General features: G+C 50.5%; 1 protein-coding gene across 1 annotated transcript; it reads left to right on the top strand.

Moving 5' to 3' along the window:
• Nucleotides 1-10230: 10230 nt before the first annotated feature.
• Nucleotides 10231-18560, top strand: LOC132768012 (guanylate-binding protein 1-like). The gene is made up of 10 exons (XM_067461172.1): nt 10231-10438; nt 10632-10759; nt 10898-11007; nt 11148-11332; nt 12596-12829; nt 12941-13224; nt 13313-13525; nt 13620-13722; nt 13852-14045; nt 18423-18560. Exons 1-10 carry the CDS (start codon nt 10261-10263, stop codon nt 18549-18551), a joined length of 1758 nt encoding a protein of 585 aa, XP_067317273.1. The 5' UTR covers nt 10231-10260; the 3' UTR covers nt 18552-18560.
• The last annotated feature ends 7603 nt before the right edge of the window (nt 18561-26163 follow it).

Raw genomic sequence — 26163 nt, 5'->3', positions numbered from 1 at the left:
AGTCCCATGTCCTCGAGGCGTCCCAGAAGAATACCGTAGTCACTAGTCACTAGTTAAAACATCACATCAATACAATAACAGTAATAAAGTCATCCTATGGCCAAAGTTCACCGATTTATAATTCCATCATCCATCCAGCATCGTCATTGTCCTTTCCTGCTCTGGTCGTCATTGTCTTTTGTCCATTTGCCAGCTTACCCAAAGGCCTGGTCCCACATCCAGGTTTTTAACTTCCTCCTAAAGGAGAGGAGGGATGTTGATGACCTAATTTCCCCGGGGAGTGCATTCCACAGGCGAGGGGCCACCACCGAGAAGGCCCTGCTCCTCGTCCCCACCAACCTCGCTTGTGATAGAGGTGGGGCCGAGAGCAGGGCCTCCCCAGAAGATCTTGAACTCCGAGGTGGGACGTAGAGGGAGATACGTTTGGACAGGTATGCTGGGTCGGAGCCGTAAAGGGTTTTGTAGGTCAAAACCAGCACTTTGAATTGTGCTCGGAACTGAACTGGCAGCCAGTGGAGCTGACATAACAGAGGGGTGGTGTGCTCCGTGTATGCCGCTCCGGTGAGTAATCTGGCTGCCGCCCATTAGTAATCTGGACTAATTGAAGTTTCCGAACAGTCTTCAAAGGCAACCCCACGTAGAGCGCATTGCAGTAATTTATCTGGGATGTAACAAGGGCGTGGACCACTGTGGCCAGATCTGACTTCCCAAGGTACGGGTGCAGCTGGCGCACAAGTTTTAATTGTGCAAAAACTCCCCTGACCACCGCCAAAACCTGGGGTTCCAGGCTCAGCGAAGAGTCCAGGATCACTCCCAAGCTGCGAACCTGCGTCTTCAGGGGGAGTGGAACCCCGTCCAGCACAGGCTGTCACCCTATGCCCTGTTCAGCCTTTCGACTGACCAGGAGGACCTCTGTCTTGTCTGGATTCAATTTCATCTCTCATCCATCCATCTATTCTATAATATATATATATATATATATATATATATATATATAAAATATATATACACACATAGGATTATGTAATATAGATTATTATATTTTATATATTTTCTAATACATATATAACCTACATATGAGATATTACATATAGAAGTGTGTGTGTGTGTATGTGTGTATATATATGTATGTGTATATATATATATATATATATATACACACACACACACACACACACACATATATATTAAAATATAATATATATCTTTATAAATAAAAATGCAGTCCAGGGCCTATCAAAGAGTGTGTGTAAATGGGTTGTTGTAGGTTTTTCCGGGCTATATGGCCATGTTCTAAAGGCATTTTCTTCTGACATTTCGCCTGCATCGATGGCAAGCATCCTCAGAGGTAGTGAGGACCTCACTACCTCTGAGGATGCTTGCCATAGATGCAGGCGAAACGTCAGGAGAAAAATTGCCTCCAGAACATGGCCATATAGCCCGGAAAAACCTACAACAACCCATGGATTCCGGCCATGAAAGCCTTCGACAATACAGTGTGTGTAAATGCCTGCAAGCCAAATGTCTCTCTCTAAGGAGAGGAGGAATTCACACTTACTGATTAAGCACATTACAGGGAAAGTATTTGGGAATCCGACGCCTTTGCAACCACATCTGTGCATTATCGTGGATCCCAGAACCATTGGACACTGTGCCATTAGACACAGAACTGCCATTTGTTCTCAGGCTAACTTCACTGCAAAGGGACAAGTCACTGCAAAACAAAGAGAGGCAGAGAGAGCCTCAATAACACAGTCACAGTGTCACTGAAATCACATCAATCTGAGGCCTCCTCTTTCTCGAGCCTTCCTTTCCCATTGGACACAGCACCGTGCGGCTGGGTACAACAACAACTACTACTAGTAGTAGTAGTAGTAGTAGTAACAATAATAATACTTGTATTTCTTGCCCACCCCTCCTGGGGGCTCAAAATACACCAACGTTACAAAAATTCTGGGGGTATTATTGGGATTATTGGGAATGCTCAAGATCCTGCAAGGAAGACTCCAGCAATACATGGAGCGAGAGTTGCCAGATGTTCAAGCTGGGTTTAGAAAAGGCAGAGACCAGATGGCCAATATCCACTTGATAAAGGAGAAAAGCCGGGAGTTTCAGAAAAACATCTATTTCTGCTTCATTGACTCTTCTAAAGCCTTGGACTGTGTGGATCATAATAAATTGTGGCAAGTTCTTGGTGGGATGGGCATCCCAAGCCCCCTTCCCTCTCTCCTGAGGAATCTGTCCAAGGACCAAGGAGCCACAGTCAGGACTGACCACGGAACAACAGACTGGTTCAAGATTGGGAAAGGCGTCCGGCAAGGCTGCATCCTCTCACCCAACCTTTTTAACGTGTATGCAGAACACATCGTGCGAGGATGTGCGGGGCTTGAGGAATGCAAAGCTGGGGTGAAAACTGTTGGAAGAAACATTAACAACCTCAGATATGCAGATGACACCACTCTGATGGCCGAAAGCGAGGAGGAGCCGAGGAGCCTTCTCATCAAGGTGAAAGAAGAAAGCGCAAAAGCCGGGTTGCAGCTAAACGTCAAAAAAACCAAGATGATGGCAACAAGAATGATTGACAGCTGGGAAATAGAGGGAGAAAACGTGGAGGCCGTGACAGGGTTTGTATTTCTTTTTTTAAAAAAATATAATTTTTATTGTGCTTTTTCAGTATAAACAGCAAAAGTGAGGGAAAACAAACAGTGTTATAGGAAAGGAGGAAAGGAGGAAAATAGAGTAGGTATTTAGAAAAGAGGAAAGAACAAACAGAAAAAAAAAATTGTGCCGGACTTCCCAATGTCTTCCAAGGTTGTTTCTCATAGTTCTGGAATGGAGTAATGTTATCCATCAGTTTTCTCCTCTCAACTTTTCGTATCTGTTACGTTTTCAAAAATTGTCCGTCACTTCTGCCTGCTCGGCCTCATCTTGTTTCTAGATTTTCAAATGTTGGACAAATCTATCTTTAGTGTAAGATTTCTATCAACAATAAACTTCCTGAAACCGTCCCAATTTGTCTTCTTTTGGGTGTTGCTCAGTCTCTGTGAAAGGCTATCCATCTGAATTAAATCAAAGACCTTTAGGATCCAGTCTTCGATACTTGGGATCTTAGTTTGTTTCCAAACTTTTGCAATTAGCAATCTGGCTGCAGTACCTAAAAGGAATAGTATCTTACACAGATTTTGTATTTCTAGGCCCAAAGATGAGTGCAGACGCAGACTGTGGCCAGGAAATCAGAAGACGCTTCCTTCTTGGGAGGAGAGCAAGGTCCAGTCTCCATAAAATAGTCAAGAGTAGAGACATCAGACTGGCAACCAAGATCCATTGCCTAGTCAAAGCCATGGTCTTCCCTGTAGTCATCTGCGGATGTGAGAGCTGGACCTTCGGGAAGGCTGAGCCAAGGAAGAGAGATGCTTTTGAACTGTGGTGTTGGAGGAAAGTGCTGAGAGTGCCTTGGACTGTGAGAAGGTCCAACCAGTCCATCCTCCAGGAAAGAAAGCCCGACTGCTCACTGGAGGGAAGGAGACGAGAGACAAAGCGGAAGTCCTTTGAATGCCACATCATGAGGAGACAGGAAAGCCTAGAGAAGGGAATGATGCTGGGGAAAGTGGAAGGCAAAAGGAAGAGGGGCCGACCAAGGGCAGGATGGGTGGATGGCATCCTTGAAGGGACTGGACTGAATAGGTTCTTGTGGGTTTTTTCGGGCTATAGGGCCATGTTCTAGAGGCATTTGTCCTGACGTTTCGCCTGCATCTATGGCAAGCATCCTCAGAGGTAGTGAGGTCTGTTGGGATTAGGTCAATGGGTTTATATATCTGTGGAATGGCTGGGGTGGGGCAAAGAGCTCTTTTCTGCTGGAGCTAGGTGTGAATGTTTCAACTGCTTCAAACTCCAAGAGAGGAGATTCCATCTGAACATGAGGAAGAACTTCCTGACTGTGAGAGCCATTCAGCAGTGGAACTCTCTGCCCCGGAGTGTGGTGGAGGCTCCTTCTTTGGAGACTTTGAAACAGAGGCTGGATGGCCATCTGTCAGGGGTGATTTGAATGCAATATTCCTGCTTCTTGGCAGAATGGGGTTGGACTGGATGATGGCCCATGAGGTCTCTTCCAACTCTTTGATTCTATGATTCTATGATTCTAACTGACCACCTTCATTAGCATTTGAAGGCCTGGCTGAGCCTGGGTGAATCTTTTGTTGAGAGGTGTTAAGATGTGCCTGGTTGTTTCCTCTCTGCTGTTTTGCTGTTGTAATTTTAGAGTTTTTGTAATACTGGTAGCCAGATTTTGTTCATTTTCATGGTCTTTTCCTTTCTGTTGAAATTGTACACATGCTTCTTGTGGATTTCAATGGCTTCTCTGTGTAGTCTGACATGGTGGTTGTTGGTGTGGTCCAGACTGGACTGACCTAGAAGGAGCTGGGGGTGGTGACGGCCGACAGGGAGCTCTGGCGTGGGCTGGTCCATGAGGTCACGAAGAGTCGGAGACGACTGAACGAATAAACAACAACATTATTGGGATAACGATACAAAAGGTTTGCTAGGGTAGACCCTCTTTCACTCAGACTCAGCCCCCCCCATCATCAAACTCAGCCCCCCTCCCCTCCCCGAATCAAAATCCTGGCTATGGGCCTGGGCTCTATAGAATGCATCCTAGCCTTGGCCCCTGTTTGGATGGGCAGCGAGCTCCCAGGGCTGCGGGGGGGGAGGCTAGCCACGCCCACTCCGCGCGGGGGGGGGAAGGAGTGCAAATGCCCAGCCCCCTCCCTCCCTCCCCGCCCGGCTCTCTGCTTTCACTTTCGCTTTCGCTTTCGAAGGTCTTTGCTTTGCAAGGCGCTGCTTTCCGGGAAAGGGGGCTGGCGGGAGGGGGGGGGGCTGCCCCCTCCCCCTCCCCTCCCCTCCCCTCCCGGCTCCTTCTTTGCGGCCCCCTCCCCGCTCCTTCAGTCTGCCTCTGGGCGCCGGAGAAGAAGGACCCGCTGCCCAGGAAAGGGAGGCGAAGGGGAAATGGAGGCACGGGCAGGTGAGGGGCAGGGAGGGGCCGGGGGCGCCCTCCGAGGGGGGGCATGGGGGGGGAGCTGTGCTGGGGACGATGGGAGCTCCACCAGGAAAGATACAAATAATTACTCTAATAACAAGGGTCGGGGGGGGGGGGCTGTCTGCCTGGAGAATTTCTCCTTGGAGTGAAGGGGGGAGGCTGGGGGGCAACTCACCCCTTGTTCTATTCCAGGGCTGCTTCTCAAACTTTTCCAGCCCTGGAACCCTTTTGAAGCAAAAGTTTCTCACGGAGCTCCCAGAAATTTTTTGTCGTAGCTTCTGTTGTGAGAGAATTGGCCGTCTGCAAGAACGTTGCAGATGTTCTATAACAACATCTGTTATAGAACTCCAGTATGCTGATGACAATGTCGTCTGTGCGCATTCAGAAGAAGATCTACAAGCCACTCTAAACACCTTCGCAGAAGCATACGAGAAGCTCGGCCTGTCATTGAACATTGAGAAAACCAAGGTGCTTTTCCAGCAGTCGCCAGCCAATCCCTCCCCAATGCCAGAGATACAGCTTAATGGTGTCACATTAGAAAATGTTGATCATTTCCGCTCCCTTGGCAGCCACCTCTCCACCAAAGTCAACATCGACGCCGAAATACAACACCGCCTGAGCTCTGCAAGCGCAGCATTTTCCAGAATGAAGCAGAGAGTGTTTGAGGACCGGGACATCCGTAGGGATACCAAGGGGCTTGTCTATAAAGCTATTGTCCTCCCAACCCTTCTATATGCCTGTGAGACGTGGACTGTCTACAGACGTCACATGCAACTCCTGGAACGATTCCATCAGCGCTGCCTCCGGAAAATCCTGCAAATCTCCTGGGAAGACAAGCGGACAAACGTCAGCGTGCTGGAAGAAGCAAAGACCACCAGCACTGAAGCGATGGTCCTCTGCCATCAACTCCGCTGGGCCGGCCACGTTGTCCGGATGCCCGACCACCGTCTCCCAAAGCAGTTGCTCTATTCCGAACTCAAGAATGGAAAACGGAACGTTGGTGGACAGGAAAAGAGATTTAAAGATGGGCTCAAAGCCAACCTTAAAAACTCTGGCATAGACACTGAGCACTGGGAAGCCCTGGCCCTTGAGCGCTCCAGCTGGAGGTCAGCTGTGACCAGCAGTGCTGCAGAATTCGAGGAGGCACGAGTGGAGGGGGCGAGCTTGGAGGGGGAAAGGGAGGAAGGAGGAGGGAAGCACAGAGCCCTCCCCCCCCCCAGGGTGCTTCACAGACCCCAGGCTCTCCACAAAGAACTGCTGCCATAGCCCCCCCCCCCCCCCCCCCCCACACACACACACTTTGCAGGGAAGGCACCTGTCCCTGGGGCCTCTGTTTGCCCACCCCCCCTCCTCCTCCTCTGGATCTTCCTTTCAGTCACCCTCCCCCTGAAGGCACCTGGGGGGCCCTGAGAAGGATCCAAGGGGTCCCCCAAGCAGCCTGAACCGACCTTGCTGGGGCCCCAAGGGACTGCCCTCCTACCTCCCCTTTCTAGGTTGCACAATTTATTTATTTATTTATTTGTTTCTTTGCTTTACTTCTATACCGCTTTTCTCAGCCGAAATGGCGACTCAAAGAGGTTTACATAATACAAGCTATCACAACAATATCAAAAAGGCAATTAAAACACATTATACATGGCATACAAGATCAAAAAACAATCATTATCATAATCGTAGCGCCTCAGCAACAAATCAGAATCAGAAACTGTAATCATAATCCTTTATACCATTTCGTATGTTCGATTGTACCATCTTCCTGTATTCCGTTGCACTATTTAGCCAAACGCTTGTTTGTAAAGCCAAGTCTTGACCTTCCTCCGGAACACCAGCAGCAAAGGGGCCTGTCTGATGTCTACAGGTAGGGCATTCCACAGCCGAGGGGCCACCACTGAGAAGGCCCTGTCCCTCGTCCCCGCCAAACGCGCCTGTGATGCGGGCGGGACCGAGAGCAGGGCCTCCCTAGACGATCTTAATGTCCTAGTCGGTTCATAGGTGGAGATGCGTTCGGAGAGGTAAGTAGGGCCGGAACCGTTTAGGGCTTTATAGGCTAACGCCAGCACTTTGAATTGTGCCCGGTAGCAGATTGGCAGCCAGTGGAGCTGGCGCAACAGAGGAGTGGTGTGCTCCCTGAGTGCTGCTCCTGTTAGCAACCTGGCTGCCGAGCGTTGGACCATTTGAAGCTTCCGAGCAGTCTTCAAGGGCAACCCCACGTAGAGAGCGTTGCAGTAGTCTAAGCGGGATGGAACCAGAGTGTGGACCACTGTGGCTAAGTCAGACTTCCCAAGGTACGGGCGCAGCTGGCGCACAAGTTTTAATTGTGCAAAAGCTCCCTTGACCATCGCCGAGACCTGGGGGTCCAGGCTCAGCGATGAATCCAGAGTCACTCCCAAGCTGCGAACCTGCGTCTTCAGGGGGAGTGTAACCCCATCCAACACAGGCTGTAACCCTATACCCTGTTCGGCCTTGCGACTGACCAGGAGTACCTCTGTCTTGTCTGGATTCAATTTCAATTTGTTCGCCCTCATCCAGACCGTAACAGCGGCCAAGCACCGGTTCAGGACCTGAACAGCCTCCTTAGTAGCAGCTCCCGGCGTAGATCATCCACTAAGGCGACCAAGACTGTTTCGGTACCATGTCCCGGCCTAAAGCCAGACTGCGCCGGATCTAGATAATCCGTGTTGTCCAAGAATATCTGGAGTTGTGAAGCCACCACACGTTCCAGGACTTTGCCCAAAAAGGGGAGATTGGAAACTGGCCGATAGTTGACGAATTGAGTGGGGTCCAGTGATAGTTTTTTCAACAGCGGTTTTATTATAGCTTGTTTTAAGCTCGCTGGAATGATGCCTTCCCGAAGGGAGGCATTAACCACCACCTTTACCCACTCGGCCAATCCCCCTCTGGCTTCCTTCAAAAGCCAGGATGGACAGGGGTCTTTGATGCATGTGGTAGGCCTCATTCCTCCCAAGTATCTTGTCCACATCCTCGGGTTTCACCAATTGAAATGAATCCAATAAAACCGGACAAGCAGATGCTCCAGCTACATCCTTAGCTATTGCCGTTAATATGGTATCCAGACCAGAACGGATCAAAGCGACTTTGTCTGCAAAGAACCGAGCAAAAGCATCACAGCGGGCTGCCGGGTTGTCAGGGCTCCCGTCCTAAGCTTTGGGATTTAAAAGGCCTCTGACAACTCGAAACAGCTCCGCCGGTCGGTTCTTTGCAGACGCAATAGTGGCTGCGAAGAAAGATTTCTTTGCGGCCTTTATTGCCGCGGCATATGCCCTTAAAAAAGGACACAAATCGTGTTCGGTTTGGCTCGCTTGGATCCGAACGCCACACACTCTCTAGTTCCCTCTTCTTTTGCTTCATCACTGCCAACTCCTCGTTGAACCAAGGAGCTGGTTTAGCTCGGCTACTTGAGAGGGGACGTTCCGGAGCAATCGTGTCTTTGCCCTAGTCATCTCCCTGTTCCAGAGGGAGATCAGGGCATCATCAGAATCACCAACCGAGGAGGCGGGAAAGTCTCCAAGAGCCGTCAGGAATCCATCTGGATCCATAAGCCTCTTGGGGCGGACCAGCTTAATGGGTCCCCCACCTCTGCAGAGGTTAGGAGGTGCAGTAAGTCTAAATCTGACCAGATAGTGGTCGGTCCATGGCAACTGAGAGGTGGACAACTCCTCAACACCGCCACCATGCTCCCATCCCTGACAAAAAACCAAATCCAATGTGTGTCCAGCGCTGTGAGTGGGGCCAGATACCCGTTGGGACAGCCCCATGGTTGCCATGGAAGACATGAAGTCCTGAGCCGCTCCTACTAGGGTAGCCTCAGTGTGTACATTGAAGTCCCCCAGCACAAGAAGCCGTTGGGACTCCAATGCCAAGCTCGAGACCACCCCTGCTAGCTCAGGTAGGGAGACCGTAGTGCAGCGAGGTGGGCGGTACACTAACAGAATCCCTATTCTGTCCCGGTCACCCACCCTCAGGTGGACACATTCAAAATTAGTTGACTGTGGGATGGGGCCTTTGGTCAGAGGGATTGTATTTCTATAGACCACTGCAACTCCGCCTCCCCGCCCTCTGGATCTCGATTGGTGCTGCACGGAGAAGCCTGGTGTACAAAGCTGGGTCAAATTTACCCCTCCAGCTTCGTCCAGCCAGGTCTCCGTGATGCACGCCAGATCTGCCCGTTCCTCCAAAATTACGTCTTGGATGAAGGATGTTTTACCGTTGACAGATCTGGCGTTCAACAGCACCATCTTCAAACCAGAGGAACCGCCATCCTGGGTACACCAACTTACCTTGTCAGGAGACCGATTACAAGTTGTTAAATTTCTTCTTCTATCTCTAGGCTGAATTTGAGTTGTCAAATTTCCACTATCTCTAGGCCGAATTGGCGGTCTCCCTTTCCTGCATCTCCCCCTCCCCGTTATGGTTTCTATGGGGACCCCTCGGCCGTCGGAATACCCCTCTTCTACCATATTGCACTTCACTTTCATAGCTTCTTCCCGTGGTTCATTCCAGGTTATTTGCTCTGTTGATTTTCCCTCTTGCCATACTACTCCCTTCCAATCCTTTCCCAACCCTGCATTGTTATTTCTGGGATCTTCCCACCCGCTCCACCCCCTGTCTCCCTCCCAATCCACCAACAAAACTGTTAGTAGGTACCAAGGGATGAGAATCGACATGAGTGGCAGTGTTGGTACTGTGTTGGTACAAGTCCCTAGAATTTAAAGTGCCAGCAGGTATTAAAGTGCTAGTTGTTAAGATTATTAAAGTGCACTGGGAACTATCACGTAGTTTGATGAGCTAAAGTGCTGTGGTAGAGGGATAATGGGATTAAAGTGCAAGGAATTTAAAGTGCGGATGATAAACAATGGTTAAAGTGCCGGCAGTTAGGAGAAATTAGCAGCGTTGGATGTACTAACAGTGCAAAACAGTGCAAATATTCTCGTTCAGTCCACAGTCTTATCTTGATTCACAATTAATCCCCCTCCCCTCAATGTAAATAAATGCATAAATAAACATTATATCCTGCCTTTCTCCATGCAGGGACTCAAGGCAGCTGACCTCTCTTCATGCTTCTTCCCTTGCCTTCGCTGGAGTGTCAGAAGGCAGACGGGGTCAGACGCAGAGGGGTGCGTGTGGGGCGGAACCAACCCTTCTCATCCCCTTCCCCACTTCAGCTTCACGTCCAGCCCCACCTGGTTCTAAGGGCGGCCTTCCCAGCTATGGAGGCCCCGATGTGCCTGATAGAGAACAGTCCCGGGCAGCCCCTCCAGATCAACGCGCAGGCCCTGGGCATCCTGCAGCGCATCCATCAGCCGGTGGTGGTGGTGGCCATCGTGGGGCTCTACCGGACGGGGAAGTCCTACCTGATGAACCGCTTGGCTGGGAGGGGCACCAGAGGTGAGCGAGGAAGAGGGAGGGGCCTGGGCCGGACAGTTGGTGGGGGTCCTTCATGCCTCCGCCCCAAGAGGTGCCCTTCTCCGACTGTCTGGATGGGGCTGCCTGGCCTCCTCCTCGCGTCCCTCACTCCCGACCCTGAGAAGCCTCCTTGGGGGGCGGCTGACCTCTGCTTGCCCTCTGACCCCTCTGGCAGGCTTCTCCCTGGGGGCCACAGTGCAGGCCAACACCAAGGGCATCTGGATGTGGTGCCTCCCCCACCCGCTGAGGGCTGACCATGTGCTGGTGCTGCTGGACACGGAGGGCCTGGGGGACGTGGAGAAGGTCAGCCGGGATGGGCTCCGTAGGAGGCATTTCCTTCAAGGGAGCCATGGGGAGGGGGAGGGCTTCCTGGGGAAGGGGCTCCTGGCCGAAAGTCTCTCTGGACTGACTTTGAGGGTCCGCCCCTCTCCTCCTTTGCAGAGCAACACCGACAACGACTCCTGGATCTTCGCCCTCTCCGTCCTCCTGAGCAGCACCTTTGTCTACAACAGCATGGGCACCATCAACCACTATGCACTGGAGCAGATGCAGTATCCTTCCAGGGAGCCACTGGGTCTGGGTTGGGTGGTCCCTGGGGCCCCTTCCAGGGTTCATGGAGATGCACCTGGGAGGGGGGGAACCTTGCCCCTCCATTTGCAGGAGAAGGCACTCCCTTAACTACTGCTCCCAGCTTTGTGACGGAATTGTCGCAGCACATCAAGATGAAGGCCTCGGACAAGGAGAGCCACGACCTGGCCAGCGCCTTCCCCGCCTTCGTTTGGACTGTACGCGACTTCACTCTGCAGCTGTGCCTGGAGGACGGGACCCCCATCACGGAGGACCAATACCTGGAGCGGGCGCTGGAGAGGAGGCCAGGTGGGGCCGGTAGGGGCTGGACGTGGGGGCCAGGCTGGGTGGGAGCCGTTTTGGTGAGACAGGTTTGAAGCCAAACTAGACTTTAGGGGGGTTAACTCCAAGGAGAGATGACCCTTAGTTCCCACCAAAGAGGGAACGCTACCTTGGCAAGCCTTCAGAGAAGCCTGATTCCAGCAGTTTTATTTAATATTAATCATTGAAATGAGACCCTTGCCAAAGCGAAGAAGAGGCATCGAGGTGTTTATTAGCGATTCAGCTGAGATCGGATGCAAGTGGGAATAGTTCCACCACAAGCATGCAGGAGCACAGTGATACAGGCATATTTATAGGCAAAATACAGGAAAACATCTCAAATGTTTTTCCACCTGCCCCTCTCCACTCGGCTTCTCTCTGATTGGTTAGGCATTGTTTTGGCCAGCAAAGGTTGATTTCATTATGAAAGGTTTTCCTGCCTTAGACCTGATAAGGTGTGTCTTCTGATGGATTTTGAGAAGGGAACAAACAGGGACCCCAGGGGGGTCAGCCTTGTCCCTTTGTGATTCAATCAAAATGTCCAAAGAAAACTTCCCTGCCTGCCAGACAAAGCAAACAAGAGGATGTTTCAACTTGCTATTGTTCATGCAAAATGGTTTCGAGGAAGCTTGGCTCTCCCTCAGGCATTTTTAACAGTCCTTGGTCACATTTTTCTGGGGCAAAGAGCAAAGGTAAAGGGGGCAAAAGATATTTCATAGCAAGATACATACATTCAAATCATAAGCATTTCATGGCAACAAAACCCCATCTTTGTCCCACATCCCAAGTATATTTAATAAAAGGATTAATTTTCATGAAGAAGCCTGAAGTCCAATGTTTTAAAAGGTCTTTGAGGAAAGTTCATGAGGGAGAGAGTATGTACTGAAGTCCAGTGAGACTATGGGAATCTCCCAGTTCCACATAGTCTGGAGTCTATGAGTTGACATATTTCTTCTCAAGTGGCAGTCTTGTTCCATGCCTTGTTGTGTAGTCTGGTGCCCTTGCTCTTTGCAGAACTATAAGTCACTATCCCTTATTTGGAGGGGGGGGGTGCTCAACATCAGGTTGCTGGAGGAGTGTTTCCTTCGATGCTCAACTCTATCCTCTGGCATTTTGGAGCATGCCTCCCATCTGCCATGCCTGTTGCTCTAATGTTAAGGGCCCATCCGACCAGTGTTCGCTCCTTTCTGTGGCCCGGCTGTCCAGCAGTCCTGAGGAGGGTGCGATGTGTCTGTGTTTATGTCTCCGCAGAGGCCCCTGAGAGCCAGGACCTGCCCAAGCGGTGCATCCGGGAGCTCTTCCCCTGGCGCAAGTGCTTCGTCTTTGACCGGCCGGCTTCGCGGCAGGACCTGCAGCGCCTGGAGGAACTCCCCGAGTCGCAGCTGAGCCAGGAGTTCCTGGAGCAGGCGCACCGCTTCTGCCGCCACATTCAGGAGAGCGCCAAGGCCAAGACCATCCAGGGGGGGCGCCTGGTGAACGGGACGTGTGAGTTGGGGGGTGAGATGGCTTCTTGAGGGGCATGGGGGGGGGGGCTGGCTCTCATTTAGATGGGATTGGCGCCAGAGCTGTGTGTCCGTCCCTCCCCCCCTTGGCCAGTGTTGGCGTCCCTGGTGGAGAGCTACGTGGGAGCCATTCGCAACAAGGAAGTGCCCTGCATCGAGAACGCGGTCCTGGCCCTGGCACAGTTGGAGAACGTGGCCGCTGTGCGTGAGGCGGTGCAGCGCTACGACAAGATGGAAGAGCTGATGCGCCCGATGCTGCCCACGGAGGATGTGGCGAGTCTGCTGGTGGCCCATAGCTGCTGCGAGGAGGAGGCCCTCCGGGTCTTCATGGGCCGGGCCTTCAGGGATGAGGGCCAGCACTTTCAGAAGCAGCTGGCGGTACTTACAGGGGGCTGGCGAGGTGGGAGGGGGGCATGGGGGTCTTAGGGAGCATGCTCCACCCCTCCCTCTCTGCTTCTGCCAACAGGATCAGCTGCAGGCGAAGCTAGGGGAGCTCTGCCGGCGGAACGAGGGGGCCTCTCTGGACCGCTGCCAGGCTGTCCTGATGGAGCTGTACCAGGAGGTGGAGGACAACATTGTGCGCGGGCACTACCTGCAGCCGGGGGGCTACCAGCGGTTCCTGAGAGACCGGCAGAGCGTGGTGGAGTGGTTCCACCAGGCGGAGGACAAGGGGCTCATGGTAGGCGGGGCAGCCGGGAGCCCCTCCCTCCCTCTTTCCCTCCCTCCCTCATGGCCTCTATCTCTGATCACCAGCCCCTTCCCTGTTCCCTCAGGCTGCCAAGGCCCTGCAGGACTTCCTGGCCTCCAAGGAGGAGGCTGCGCAGTCCATCCTGCAGGCGGACCAGACCCTCCAGGAGAAAGAGAAGGAGTTGGAAGGTGAGTGAGTGTCCTTGGGGGCCATGTCACCTGCTCTGCGTGTCCACCTCTGGAGGACTGGCCGGGGGAGGAAGGGCCTTGCTGGGAGGACAGGTGGCACCTCCCAGTCCTGTTTGTTTCCAATTCCAGTGGAGAAGGCCCGGGCGGAGGCCGCGCAGAGGGAGGCACAGCTGCAGAGGGAGATGCAAGAACGGGCCGAGCAAATGGCCCGGGAGAAGGAGAGGAGCTTTGAGGAGCACAAGAAGCAGCTGATGGCCAAGATGGAGCAGGAGAGGAGGACCCTCCTGGCCGAGCAGGAGCGGCTGCTGCAGCAACGGCTCCAGGTAGACCCCCCCAAAGGCTCCAGGTAGACCCCCCCAAAGGCTGCAGGTAGACTCCCCAAAGGCTCCAGGTAGACTCCCCAAAGGCTCCACGTAGACACCCCAAAGGCTCCACGTAGACACCCCAAAGGCTCCAGGTAGACCCCCCAAAGGCTCCAGGTAGACCCCCCAAAGGCTCCAGGTAGACCCCCCCAAAGGCTCCAGGTAGACCCCCCAAAGGCTCCAGGTAGACCCCCCAAAGGCTCCAGGTAGACCCCCCAAAGGCTCCAGGTAGACCCCCCAAAGGCTCCACGTAGACACCCCAAAGGCTCCAGGTAGACCGCCCAAAGGCTCCAAGTAGACCCCCCAAAAGCTCCAGGTAGACCCCCCAAAGGCTCCAGGTAGACCCCCCAAAGGCTCCAGGTAGACTCCCCAAAGGCTCCAGGTAGACCCCCCAAAGGCTCCAAGTAGACCCCCCAAAGGCTCCAGGTAGACCCCCCAAAGTCTCTAGGTAGACCCCCCCAAAGGCTCCAGGTAGACCCCCCAAAGGCTCCAGGTAGACTCCCCAAAGGCTCCAGGTAGACCCCCCAAAGGCTCCAAGTAGACCCCCCAAAGGCTCCAGGTAGACCCCCCAAAGTCTCTAGGTAGACCCCCCCAAAGGCTCCAGGTAGACCCCCCAAAGGCTCCTGGTAGACTCCCCAAAGGCTCCAGGTAGACCCCCCAAAGGCTCCAAGTAGACCCCCCAAAGGCTCCAGGTAGACCCCCCAAAGTCTCTAGGTAGACCCCCCCCAAAGGCTCCAGGTAGACCCCCCAAAGGCTCCAGGTAGACTCCCCAAAGGCTCCAGGTAGACCCCCCAAAGGCTCCAAGTAGACCCCCCAAAGGCTCCAGGTAGACCCCCCAAAGTCTCTAGGTAGACCCCCCCAAAGGCTCCAGGTAGACCCCCCAAAGGCTCCAGGTAGACTCCCCAAAGGCTCCAGGTAGACCCCCCAAAGGCTCCAAGTAGACCCCCCAAAGGCTCCAGGTAGACCCCCCAAAGTCTCTAGGTAGACCCCCCCAAAGGCTCCAGGTAGACCCCCCAAAGGCTCCAGGTAGACTCCCCAAAGGCTCCAGGTAGACCCCCCAAAGGCTCCAAGTAGACCCCCCAAAGGCTCCAGGTAGACCCCCCAAAGTCTCTAGGTAGACCCCCCCAAAGGCTCCAGGTAGACCCCCCAAAGGCTCCAGGTAGACTCCCCAAAGGCTCCAGGTAGACCCCCCAAAGGCTCCAAGTAGACCCCCCAAAGGCTCCAGGTAGACCCCCCAAAGTCTCTAGGTAGACCCCCCCAAAGGCTCCAGGTAGACCCCCCAAAGGCTCCAGGTAGACCCCCCAAAGTCTCCAGGTAGACCCCCCAAAGGCTCCAGGTAGACCCCCCAAAGGCTCCAGGTAGACCCCCCCAAAGGCTCCAGGTAGAACCCCCCAAAGGCTCCAGGTAGATCCCCCAAAGGCTCCCTGCCCCATCCAAGAGGCTGAAAGGCCACCGTCTGAGGGGCAGAGACGATGGCCCCCAAAGTACAGGGGAGTTGCTGTGGAAGGGGTGAGGGAGGGGTGTGCCTCCGCTCCACGTATGCCGACTCACCGTAGATTTATTATGTCACATAATTTCTGTTCCTGGGTTATAAATGTCATTTCCTATTACACTGTTCAACGGAGAAAAAGTTTTGGGCCTGAAAATAGTTGTTCTTTTATGATTTTGGGGTGCTGAAAACGAAAATGACATTTAAAAATGTATATTGGCTCTAGTTTTTATGATATAAGCAACCACGTGATCACGTATGGTTGAAAAAATGCATGTTGTGACTTAACACTATGGAAGATTCTAGAATACTCTAGAAAGTTTGATGACGCAGTATTAGTGCCGTGTGCAAAAGCCAGAAAGCCCTCTATAAGGCCAGACTTTTGAACGGTGAGGGTCAGTCAGCTGAAGACGGAGACAGTCTCGTTACACATCGTTTTACATTGTTCTTTTGACTGTAGTTCTGCCTCGCACATGTGTAAATAAAGCACTATGGAAAAAAGATCTCAAGGCCAATGGACTCCGTCCATGCTGTCAGACTCCTGCTGGAGCATTGCAAGAGGGAATCCTTTCCTTGAACACAAAAGAAAAGTCAAGAGAAGCAAACAGGATAGAAACTCAAGTCACGATTAAAGCGACATTTAAACTTTCAGACTTTTCAACTGCATGAGGCCTACGAATAGAGTTTCTTGCTGCACAAACATAAACAATAGACTAATTAAATAAATATTTCTCATGTATAAACTATTGGCAATGTAACTTGACTAAAATTTAGTAAATATTCACGGTTTATATACATGCAGTAAGGTTAGGCGCATTATCATCATATTAACGGATTACCTATTGTGGAGAAAATGGAAATAGCTGTTGCATAAAAACCAGAGCCAATTAACACATTTAATTATATTTGAATTCAGCATGTTAAATTTATTAAGAAACGGCACATTTCGCTTCCGCAACCGAGAAAAACTGAAAATTTGTAGAACAGTGTTATTATTTATCTGTATCCACCTCAAATTGCAAGGAGAGGTGGATAGACATAAATAATAACAACAATACGCAACAATATGTAACACCATTTTATTTTCTGGGTTACAACCGCCATTTCCTAATTGGTTCTATCAGTTAACAAAGATTGGGAAAGTGGGTTAAACTGCCGAAAGGTTATATTTGCGGGAGGGAGATCCTGCTATTGCACATTTTGTTACAGAGTTTCAATGGATGTCTCATCATTGTGTTTCTCGAGTAAAAAAACTGTGTTCAAAGCCAGGATTGCTCCATGAGCAGGATTCAAAGGGATCTTGACAGATTAGAGAGATGAATGGCCAAAACTAACAAAATGAAGTTCAACAGTGACAAATGCAAGAGACTCCACTTAGGCAGGAAAAACGAAATGCAAAGAGACAGAATGGGGGACAATGAGAGCAGGACGTGTGAAAAAGATCTTGGAGTTCTCATGGACAACAAGTTAAACATGAGCCAGGAATGTGATGTGGCGGCAAAAAAAGCAATGGGATTTTGGCCTGCATCAATAGGAGCCTAGTGTCTAGATCTAGGGAAGTCATGCTCCCCATGCTCTATTCTGCTTTGGTTAGACCACACCTGGAATATTGTGTCCAATTCTGGGCACCACAATTCAAGAGAGATATTGACTCTAAGCTGGAATGTGTCCAGAGGAGGGCGACTAAAATGATCAAGGGTCTGGAGAACAAGCCCTATGAGGAGCGGCTTAAGGAGCTGGGCATGTTTAGCCTGAAGAAGAGAAGGATGAGAGGAGATATGATGTTGTTGTTCATTCGTTCAGTCGTCTCCGACTCTTCGTGACCTCATGGACCAGCCCACGCCAGAGCTCCCTGTCGGCCGTCACCACCCCCAGCTCCTTCAAGGTCAGTCCAGTCACTTCAAGGATGCCATCCATCCACCTTGCCCTTGGTCGGCCCCTCTTCCTTTTGCCTTCCACTTTCCCCAGCATCATTGTCTTCTCTAGGCTTTGCTGTCTCCTCATGATGTGGCATTCAAAGGACTTCAACTTTGTCTCTAGTATCTTTGTCTCTAGAGATATGATAGCCATGTATAAATATATGAGAGGAAGCCACAGGGAGGAGGAGGGAGCAAGCTTGTTTTCTGCTTCCTTGGAGACTAGGACGCAATGGAAGAATGGCTTCAAACTACAAGAGAGGAGATTCCATCTGAATATGAGGAAGAACTTCCTGACTGTGAGAGCCGTTCAGCAGTGGAACTCTCTGCCCCGGAGTGTGGTGGAGGCTCCTTCTTTGGAAGCTTTTAAGCAGAGGCCGGATGGCCATTTGTCAGGGGTGATTTGAATGCAATATTCCTGCTTCTTGGCAGAATGGGGTTGGACTGGATGGCCCACCAGGTCTCTTCCAACTCTAGGATTCTAGGATTCTATGTTCTGCAGTGGAACTCTCTGCCGTGGAGTGTGGTGGAGGCTCCTTCTTTGGAAGCTTTGAAACAGAGGCTGGATGGCCATCTGTCAAGGGTGATTTGAATGCAATATTCCTGCTTCTTGGCAGAATGGGGTTGGACTGGATGATGGCCCAGGAGGTCTCTTCCAACTCTTTGATTCTATGATTCTATGAAACAGGAAATAACACTTTTAAACCAGGAACAGAACCTTTTTTCAGATGTTTTGTGACCTAGTGTTACTTCATGTGCTTTAGTGGGTGTTTGCTTCTTCACCTGTTCCCAAATATAAATGGTGTTGGAGGGGGGCATCTGAAAGGTGTGGAATGTGCCTCTGGGGGTCCCTGATGAATAGGGGGGATAGCACCCCAGAGCCGCCCCCCTCCCACCCCTTCCCTGACGCCTCCTTTCCCGCCCGCCTCGCAGGAGCAGCGCCGCCTCCAAGAGGAAGGCTTCCACAGGGAGGTCTCCCGGCTGCAGGGCGAGATCCAAGGACTGAGGCACCAGATCCAGAACCAGAGGAGCTGCCGAGGCAAGATCTGCACCATCTCTTGAGGATCCATCGACCGTCTTGGCCTCGCTCCAGGCTCCTCCTGGACTTGGCGCCAACTTCTCTTTTAAGCTGCTCTTTTTTTTTTTTTTTTGTCGTGTCAGGAGTGACTTGAGAAACTGCAAGTCGCTTCTGGTGTGAGAGAATTGGCCGTCTGCAAGGACGTTGCCCAGGGGACGCCCTAGCTTCTGCCAACCTAGCAGTTCAAAAACATGCAAATGTGAGTAGATCAATAGGTACCGCTCTGGCGGGAAGGTAACAGCGCTCCATACAGTCATGCCGGCCACATGACCTTGGAGGTGTCTACGGACAACGCTGGCTCTTCAGCTTAGAAATGGAGATGAGCACCACACCCCAGAGTCAGACATGACTGGATTTAAAGTCAGGGGACAACCTTTACCTTTACCTTATATATATTTGTCGTGTCAGGAGTGACTCCTGGTGTGAGAGAATTGGCCGTCTGCAAGGATGTTGCCCAGGGGACGCCTGGACGATTTGATGGGGTTTTTTTATCATCCTTGTGGGAGGCTTCTCTCATGTCCCTGCATGAGGAGCTGGAGCTGATAGAGGGAGCTCATCCGCCTCTCCCCGGATTTGAACCTGCGACCTGTCGGTCTTCAGTCCTGCCAGCACAGGGGTTTAACAGTGCCAACCAGACCTGAGTGTATTTATTGTGTTGCTTGAAAGGCTTGTTGTCATGATAAACTGCTTTAAAGCAGGAGGATCTTGCTCAAAAGGACCGGCATGAAACCCGGTGGGAGAATGGGGCGAGATCAAGGAAGGCAGCCTCCCCTTCCCTCTAAAACAGTGTTTCTTAGCCTGGGGGTCAGGACCCCTGAGGGGGTTGCGAGGGGGTGTCAGAGGGGTCGCCAAAGACCATAAGAAAACACAGTATTTTTTGATGGTCATGGGGATTCCATGTGGGAAGTTTGAGCCAATTCTATCGTTGGTGGAGTTCAGAATGCTCTTTGATTGCAATGAACTATAAATCCCAGCAACTACAACTCCCAAAAGTCAAGGTCCATTTTCTCCAGGCTCCACCAGTGTTCACATTTGGGCATATTGAGTATTCATGCCAAGTTTGGTCCGGATCCACCATTGCATGAGTCCACAGTGCCCTCTGGATATAGGTGAACTACAACTCCCAAACTCAAGGTCAATGCCCATCAAACCCTTCCAGAGTTTTCCATTGGTCATGGGAGCCAAGTTTGGTTCAAATCCATCGCTGGTGGAGTTCAGAATGCTCTTTGATTATAAGTGAACTATACATCCCAGCAACTACAACTCCCAAATTACAAAATCAATCCTCCCCCACCCCACTAGCATTCACATTTGGGTGTATTGGGTATTTGTGCTCAGTTTGGTCCAGCGAATGAAAATGCATCCTGCGTATGAGATATTTACATTATGGTTTATAACAGTAGTAAAATGACTGTTATGAAGTAGCAACGAAAACAATATTATGGTTGGGGGTCAGCACAACATGAGGGATTGTATTCAGGGGTCACGGCATTAGGAAGGTGGAGAACCACTGCTCTAAAAGAAGCCTGGCCCAAAAGCCCCCGAAAGGACGAGGCACAACCACCACCATCCTCTCCCACCGTTTCAGTGGGTCTTGCCTTGAGGGGGGAGTTTCGGAGGGAAGCCTGAGATCCGTGATGCAAACAGATCCAGAACTGAAATGGAAAGTGTGTGAGGCGCCTGTGTCCGGAGGCTGCCCATCAAAGGTCATTTATGAGGCCGAGGGGGCCCTTGTCCCTTTCTCCCTGGGCCAACCCTGATCTCTCTGGCCTTTCTGGGGCTTCCCAGGCCCCTCCCTCACCTGGACTTCCCCAACAACAAGCCGAGCATCGCCTGGAACCGGACACTCCCCATGAAACAGCATTACAGGGTTGACATGAATGGACTCGGCACACATTTATATTTACTTGAAAGGCACGAGCAGACTACAGGCAGCCCTCAAGTTACAAACGAGAGGTTCTGTAGGTTTTCTCTTTAAGTTAAATTTGTATGTAAGTCGGAACAGGGGCATTTTGAAATGTAACTCCAGCCAAATACACAGACAGACGCAGACACACACATGTACGTTTGCATTGCATAGGGAAGGACTGAGACCCCCGTGGTGTTTCTTTTGCTGCCTGTGATTCCGCCTCAATTTCTGTCCCTGTGATCATGATTTTGAGAAGTTTGGCGTGTTGTGGAAACAAGGCTTGGAGACACAGCTTCATTGGAGACCCCTCCCCCCCCACCCGATAAGAATGACTCTTCCAGGAGTGGATTTCCCTCCCTCCCTCCTTCCCTTCCTTCCTCCCTCCCTTCCTTCAGTGGGGAAGATGCTTCTCACTTGGTATGGTCTCAGTCCTGTTTGCATCTAGGAGTCATATATAAGGCAGGTGTTTGTAATGCGGGGCTGGCCTGTATTCATATAAAACTAGCTGTCCTCTGCCATGCGTTGCTGTGGCCCAGTCTGTTGATCTGGAAAATAAAATAATGAGAAAGTGTTGGTTTCTAATATATGTAATTTCTTTATGCTTGTGAGTAAACAGTATTTCTTGCTGTTTCTTTGTCAGCGTTGATGTGGAGAGTGTCTGGTTTGCCCACCCTGGGACATGCAAGATGTCATTGTCCTTCTTTAAGGGCTCCTTTCAAATCTATGATACTATATCTCTGTGTGTGCGTGAATCATATCTATCTCTATCTATCTATCTATCTATCTATCTATCTATCTTCCAGCAGTCACCAGCCCATCCCTCTCCAATGCCAGTAATACAGCTTAATGGCGTAACATTAGAAAATGTGGACCATTTCCGCTACCTTGGCAGCCACCTCTCCACCAAAGTCAACATCGACGCTGAAATACAACACCGCCTGAGCTCTGCAAGTGCAGCATTTAGAGTGTTTGAGGACCGGGGACATCCGTAGGGAGACCAAGGTGCTTGTCTATAAAGCTATTGTCCTCCCAACCCTGCTCTATGCCTGTGAGACGTGGACTGTCTACAGACGTCACATGCAGCTCCTGGAACGTTTCCATCAGCGCTGCCTCCGGAAAATCCTGCAAATCTCCTGGGAAGACAAGCGGACAAACGTCAGTGAGCTGGAAGAAGCAAAGACCACCAGCATTGAAGCGATGGTCCTCCAACATCAACTCCGCTGGGCCGGCCACGTTGTCCGGATGCCTGACCACCGTCTCCCAAAGCAGTTGCTCTACTCCGAACTTAAGAACAGAAAACGGAATGTTGGTGGGCAGGAAAAGAGATTTAAAGATGGGCTCAAAGCCAACCTCAAAAACTCTGGCATAGACACTGAGAACTGGGAAGCCCTGGCCCTTGAGCGCTCCAGCTGGAGGACAGCTGTGACCAGCAGTGCTGCAGAATTTGAGGAGGCACGAGTGGAGGGTGAAAGAGAGAAACGTGCCAGGAGGAAAGCGCGTCAAGCCAACCCCGATCGGGGCCGCCTTCCACCTGGAAACCAATGCCCTCCTCACTGCGGAAGAAGATGCAGAGCAAGAATAGGGCTCCACAGCCACATACGGACCCACAGGGAAATCCATAATGGAAGACCATCTTACTCGTCCAACGAGGGATCGCCTAAGTAAGTAAGTAAGTAACTATCTATATCTATCTATCTATCTATCTATCTATCTTTCTATGGCTGGATGGCTCTTTGTCAGGAGGACTTTGATTATGTTTTTTTGCCCTGATGAAGGGAGTTGGATTGGATCAGGCCCGTAGCCAGGATTTTGATTGGGGGGGGGGGGGGGGGCTGAGTTTGATTCGGGGGGGGGGGTGAGTCTGAGAGAAAGAGGGTCTACCCTAGCAAACCTTTTGTATTGTTATCCCAATAATACCCCCATGCATATGGAATATATTGAGCATGGTGATCAGATCATGATATGAAAAAACATAACAGTTGAAATAATGTACCAGTAAGGCCTTCTTGCGGACCACCATGAGAATTGCGGGGGGGGGGGGTGAAGCCCCTCAAGCCCCCCCCCCCCCCGGCTACATACCTGGATTGGGTGGCCTTAAGTTTTCTGTTGGTCATGGGAGTTCAGTGTGGGAAGTTTGCCCCGATTCTGTCATTCGTGGGATTCTGAATGCTCTTTGGTTGTAGGTGAACTGTGAATCCCAGTGACTACAACTCCCAAATGTCAAGGTCTATTCCCCCCAATCTCCATCTGTGTTCATATTTGGGTGTATTGAGTGCTTGTGCCAAGTTTGGTCCAGATCCATCATTGTTTGAGTCCACAGTGCTCTCTGGATGTAGGTGAACCACAACTCCCAAACTCAAGATCAATGCCCACCCAAACCCTTCCAGTATTTTCTGTTAGTCATAAGAATTCTGTGTGCCAAGTTTGGTTCAATTCCATCGTTGATGGAGTTCAGAATGCTCTTTGATTGTAGGTGAACTCTTAATCCCAGCCACTACAACTCCCAAATGACAAAATCATAATTTTGTGAGTGATGGTCACTCCTTGTGTTGAGAGATGTTTTGTTGCCAAATTTGGTGTGATTTCGTTCATTGGTTCTTTTGTTTTTAAGGTACTCATTATGCACAGAGCATTTTTTATATATATAGATGATAAAATAATAAAAGTAATAATATATAATGTAATAATAAAATAGTAATATAATAATAGTAATAATATATAACTTATTTTATTTCAGGTATTGGTATCCTGCCCTTCTCATCTAAAAGGGGACTCAGGGCAGCCTTATAGCAGACAGTGATTCTCATGCTAATTTATTTATTATTTATTTATTGAGAGTATTTATATTTTGCCCTTCTCACCCCACAGGGGACTCGGGGCGGATCACAATGCACATATACATGGCAAACATTCAGTGCCATAGACCTGGCGTCCACAAACTTTTTAAACAGAGAGCCAGGTCACAGTCCCTCAAACTGTTGGAGGGCTGGATTATAATTTGAAAAAAAAAATGAATCAATTCCTATGCACACTGCACATACCTTATTTGTAGTGCAAAGAACACTTTAAAACAATGCAATAATTAAAATGAAGAACAATTTTAACCAATATAAACTTATTAGTATTTCAATGAGAAGTGTGGGCCTGCTTTTGGCTGATGAGATAGGGTTGTTGTTGCTGCTGTTGTGTGCTTTCAAGTCGTTTCAGACTTAGGTTGATCTTGGAGTCCTTGTGGACAACAAGTTAAACATGAGCCAGGAATGTGATGTGGCAGCAAAAAAAGCCAATGGGATTGTGGCCTGCATCAATAGGAGCCTAGTGTCTAGATCTAGGGAAGTCATGCTCCCCATGCTCTATTCTGCTTTGGTTACACCACTTTGCCTGGAATATTGTGTCCAATTCTGGGCACCACAATTCAAGAGAGATATTGACTCTAAGCTGGAATGTGTCCAGAGGAGGGCGACTAAAACGATCAAGGGTCTGGAGAACAAGCCCTATGAGGAGCAGCTTAAGGAGCTGGGCATGTTTAGTCTGAAGAAGAGAAGGCTGAGAGGAGATATGATGAGAGCCATGTATAAATATGTGAGAGGAAGCCACAGGGAGGAGGAGGGAGCAAGCTTGTTTTCTGCTTCCCTGGAGACTACGACACAATGGAACAATGGCTACTACAAGAAAGGAGATTCCATCTGAACACGAGGAAGAACTTCCTGACTGTGAGAACCGTTCAGCAGTGGAACTCTCTGCCCCGGAGTGTGGTGGAGGCTCCTTCTTTGGAAGCTTTGAAACAGAGGCTGGATGGCCATCTGTTGGGGGTGCTTTGAATGCAATATTCCTGCTTCTTGGCAGAATGGGGTTGGACTGGATGATAGCCCAGGAGATCTCTTCCAACTCTTTGATTCTAGGATTCTATGATTCTATGTGAGTGAGGGCCAGGTAAATAACCTTGGAGGGCTTAGTTTGAGGACCCCTGCCATAGACACACAACATATATAGACACAGAGGCTATTTAACTTCCAGCTTCATGAGGGTATGTTTGAATTCCGGCCACTGAGGGAGCTGTTGCTTCACTGTCCACTTGTGACACCGATGAAGTACTTCCTCATTCTTTTGAATGCTGCTGGAGATTTTTATGGCATCATAAATTAGTTGAATTAGCCTCCCCACATAAGCAGTATCTAAATTTCCTACTTGACAGATGCAACTGTCTTTTGGGCTGCAAAGGTCAACAGCAAGCTAGGTAAATTGAAGCTTATTCTATCTCAGGTTGCCTTCAAACTTATGACCTTTCAGTCAGTAGTAATTTTAATGCAGCTGACTCCCAACCAGCTGTGCCACAAACACCAATTCAAATCATGTGACCCAAATCATAGTCTGAGCCCTGTCCAATTGTCAATTCCATTAGTCCGTTATCCTTGCACTATTTACTGGTTGAAGGCTTGGCCCCACAGCCACGACTTCGGCTTCTTCCTGAAAGACAGGAGGGTGGGAGCTGATTTCATTGGGGAGGAAATTGATAGTTTCAGGCAAGAAAGAGACACAAAGTACCAAGCTGGAGAGTTTAAAAGTTGCAATTTGATTATCCTTTATTTGGGGATTGGTTACATGGTTGGGGCTAGCAAAGAAGTGAAAGGAGAGAGCACACGGCTGTATAGAGTCCCTGGTTGAGGCTGCTGCTGGGGCACATTTCATCAGTTTAGCTCAACTTGGCAATCAGGAACTGTGGAACTCCCTGCTGCTGGTCACACCAGCTTGAAGGCAGGGGTCTGGGACGCCCTCGACGACACACACAGGAATTCTCTCTGCACATGGCATTGCATTTTAAACATACAAACAAACTTTGACAACTACATTACACATTTTCAAAACACATCAACAAGTATCTGGGGGTGGGGGGAAGGTGAGTAGAGGGGACGGTGATGGTGGTGATGTTGATGCATTGAGGGGGGGGGGGGACAGGGAGAGACTTCCTATGCCAGAAGGGAACCCCATGCTGGATGTGGTTGATTTCCTGGCGAGGAGGAAACATCAGGAGGAGATCTGTGTGACACCCAAGGACACCCCAAAAGTGGCCATTTCAGTTGTCACCACAGCATCCAGACCCCTCCCCCCCGCCTTCTGCCCCTGAACCTAATAATAATAATAACAACAACAATAATAACTACATTTCTTGCCCACCTCCTTGTGGCTCAAGGTGGGAGGGGGATGAGGTGGGGGTCCCTGCCTCCTGCTCCTCTATGGGGGGGCGGGGGAGAGAATAATAAAATGGATGAGGTGAAATGGATGAGTTTGGCGATAGGTGCAGTGTGCAGACAATCTTAAATCTCTGGTAAAGTGCATTGGGACATGATGCTTGGAGTTTCCTATTCTGGGAAGTCACACTGGAACTACCACGTCTTCAAGTTCCTAAAGACTGCCAATGTTGGGGCTTGTCTGATGTCCTTGGGGAGAGAGTTCCAGAGTCGAGGGGCCACCACCGAGAAGGCCCTGTCCCTCATCCCCACCAATCGCGCTTGCGATGCAGGTGGGATCGTGAGCAGGGCCTCTCTGGATGATCGAAGAGTTCGTGTGGGTTCGTATGCAGAGATGCGGTCATGCAGGTAGGAGGGTCCCAAACCGTTTAGGGCTTTGTAGGTAAGCACCTGCACCTTGAATTGGGACCGGAAAATGAACGGCAGCCAATGGAGCTC

The sequence above is a fragment of the Anolis sagrei genome, chromosome X, assembly GCF_037176765.1.
Source record: "Anolis sagrei isolate rAnoSag1 chromosome X, rAnoSag1.mat, whole genome shotgun sequence".
NCBI classification, from domain to species: Eukaryota; Metazoa; Chordata; class Lepidosauria; order Squamata; family Dactyloidae; genus Anolis; species Anolis sagrei.
The sequence above is the reverse complement of the archived record's forward strand: the minus strand, read 5'-3'. Positions and strand labels throughout refer to the sequence as shown.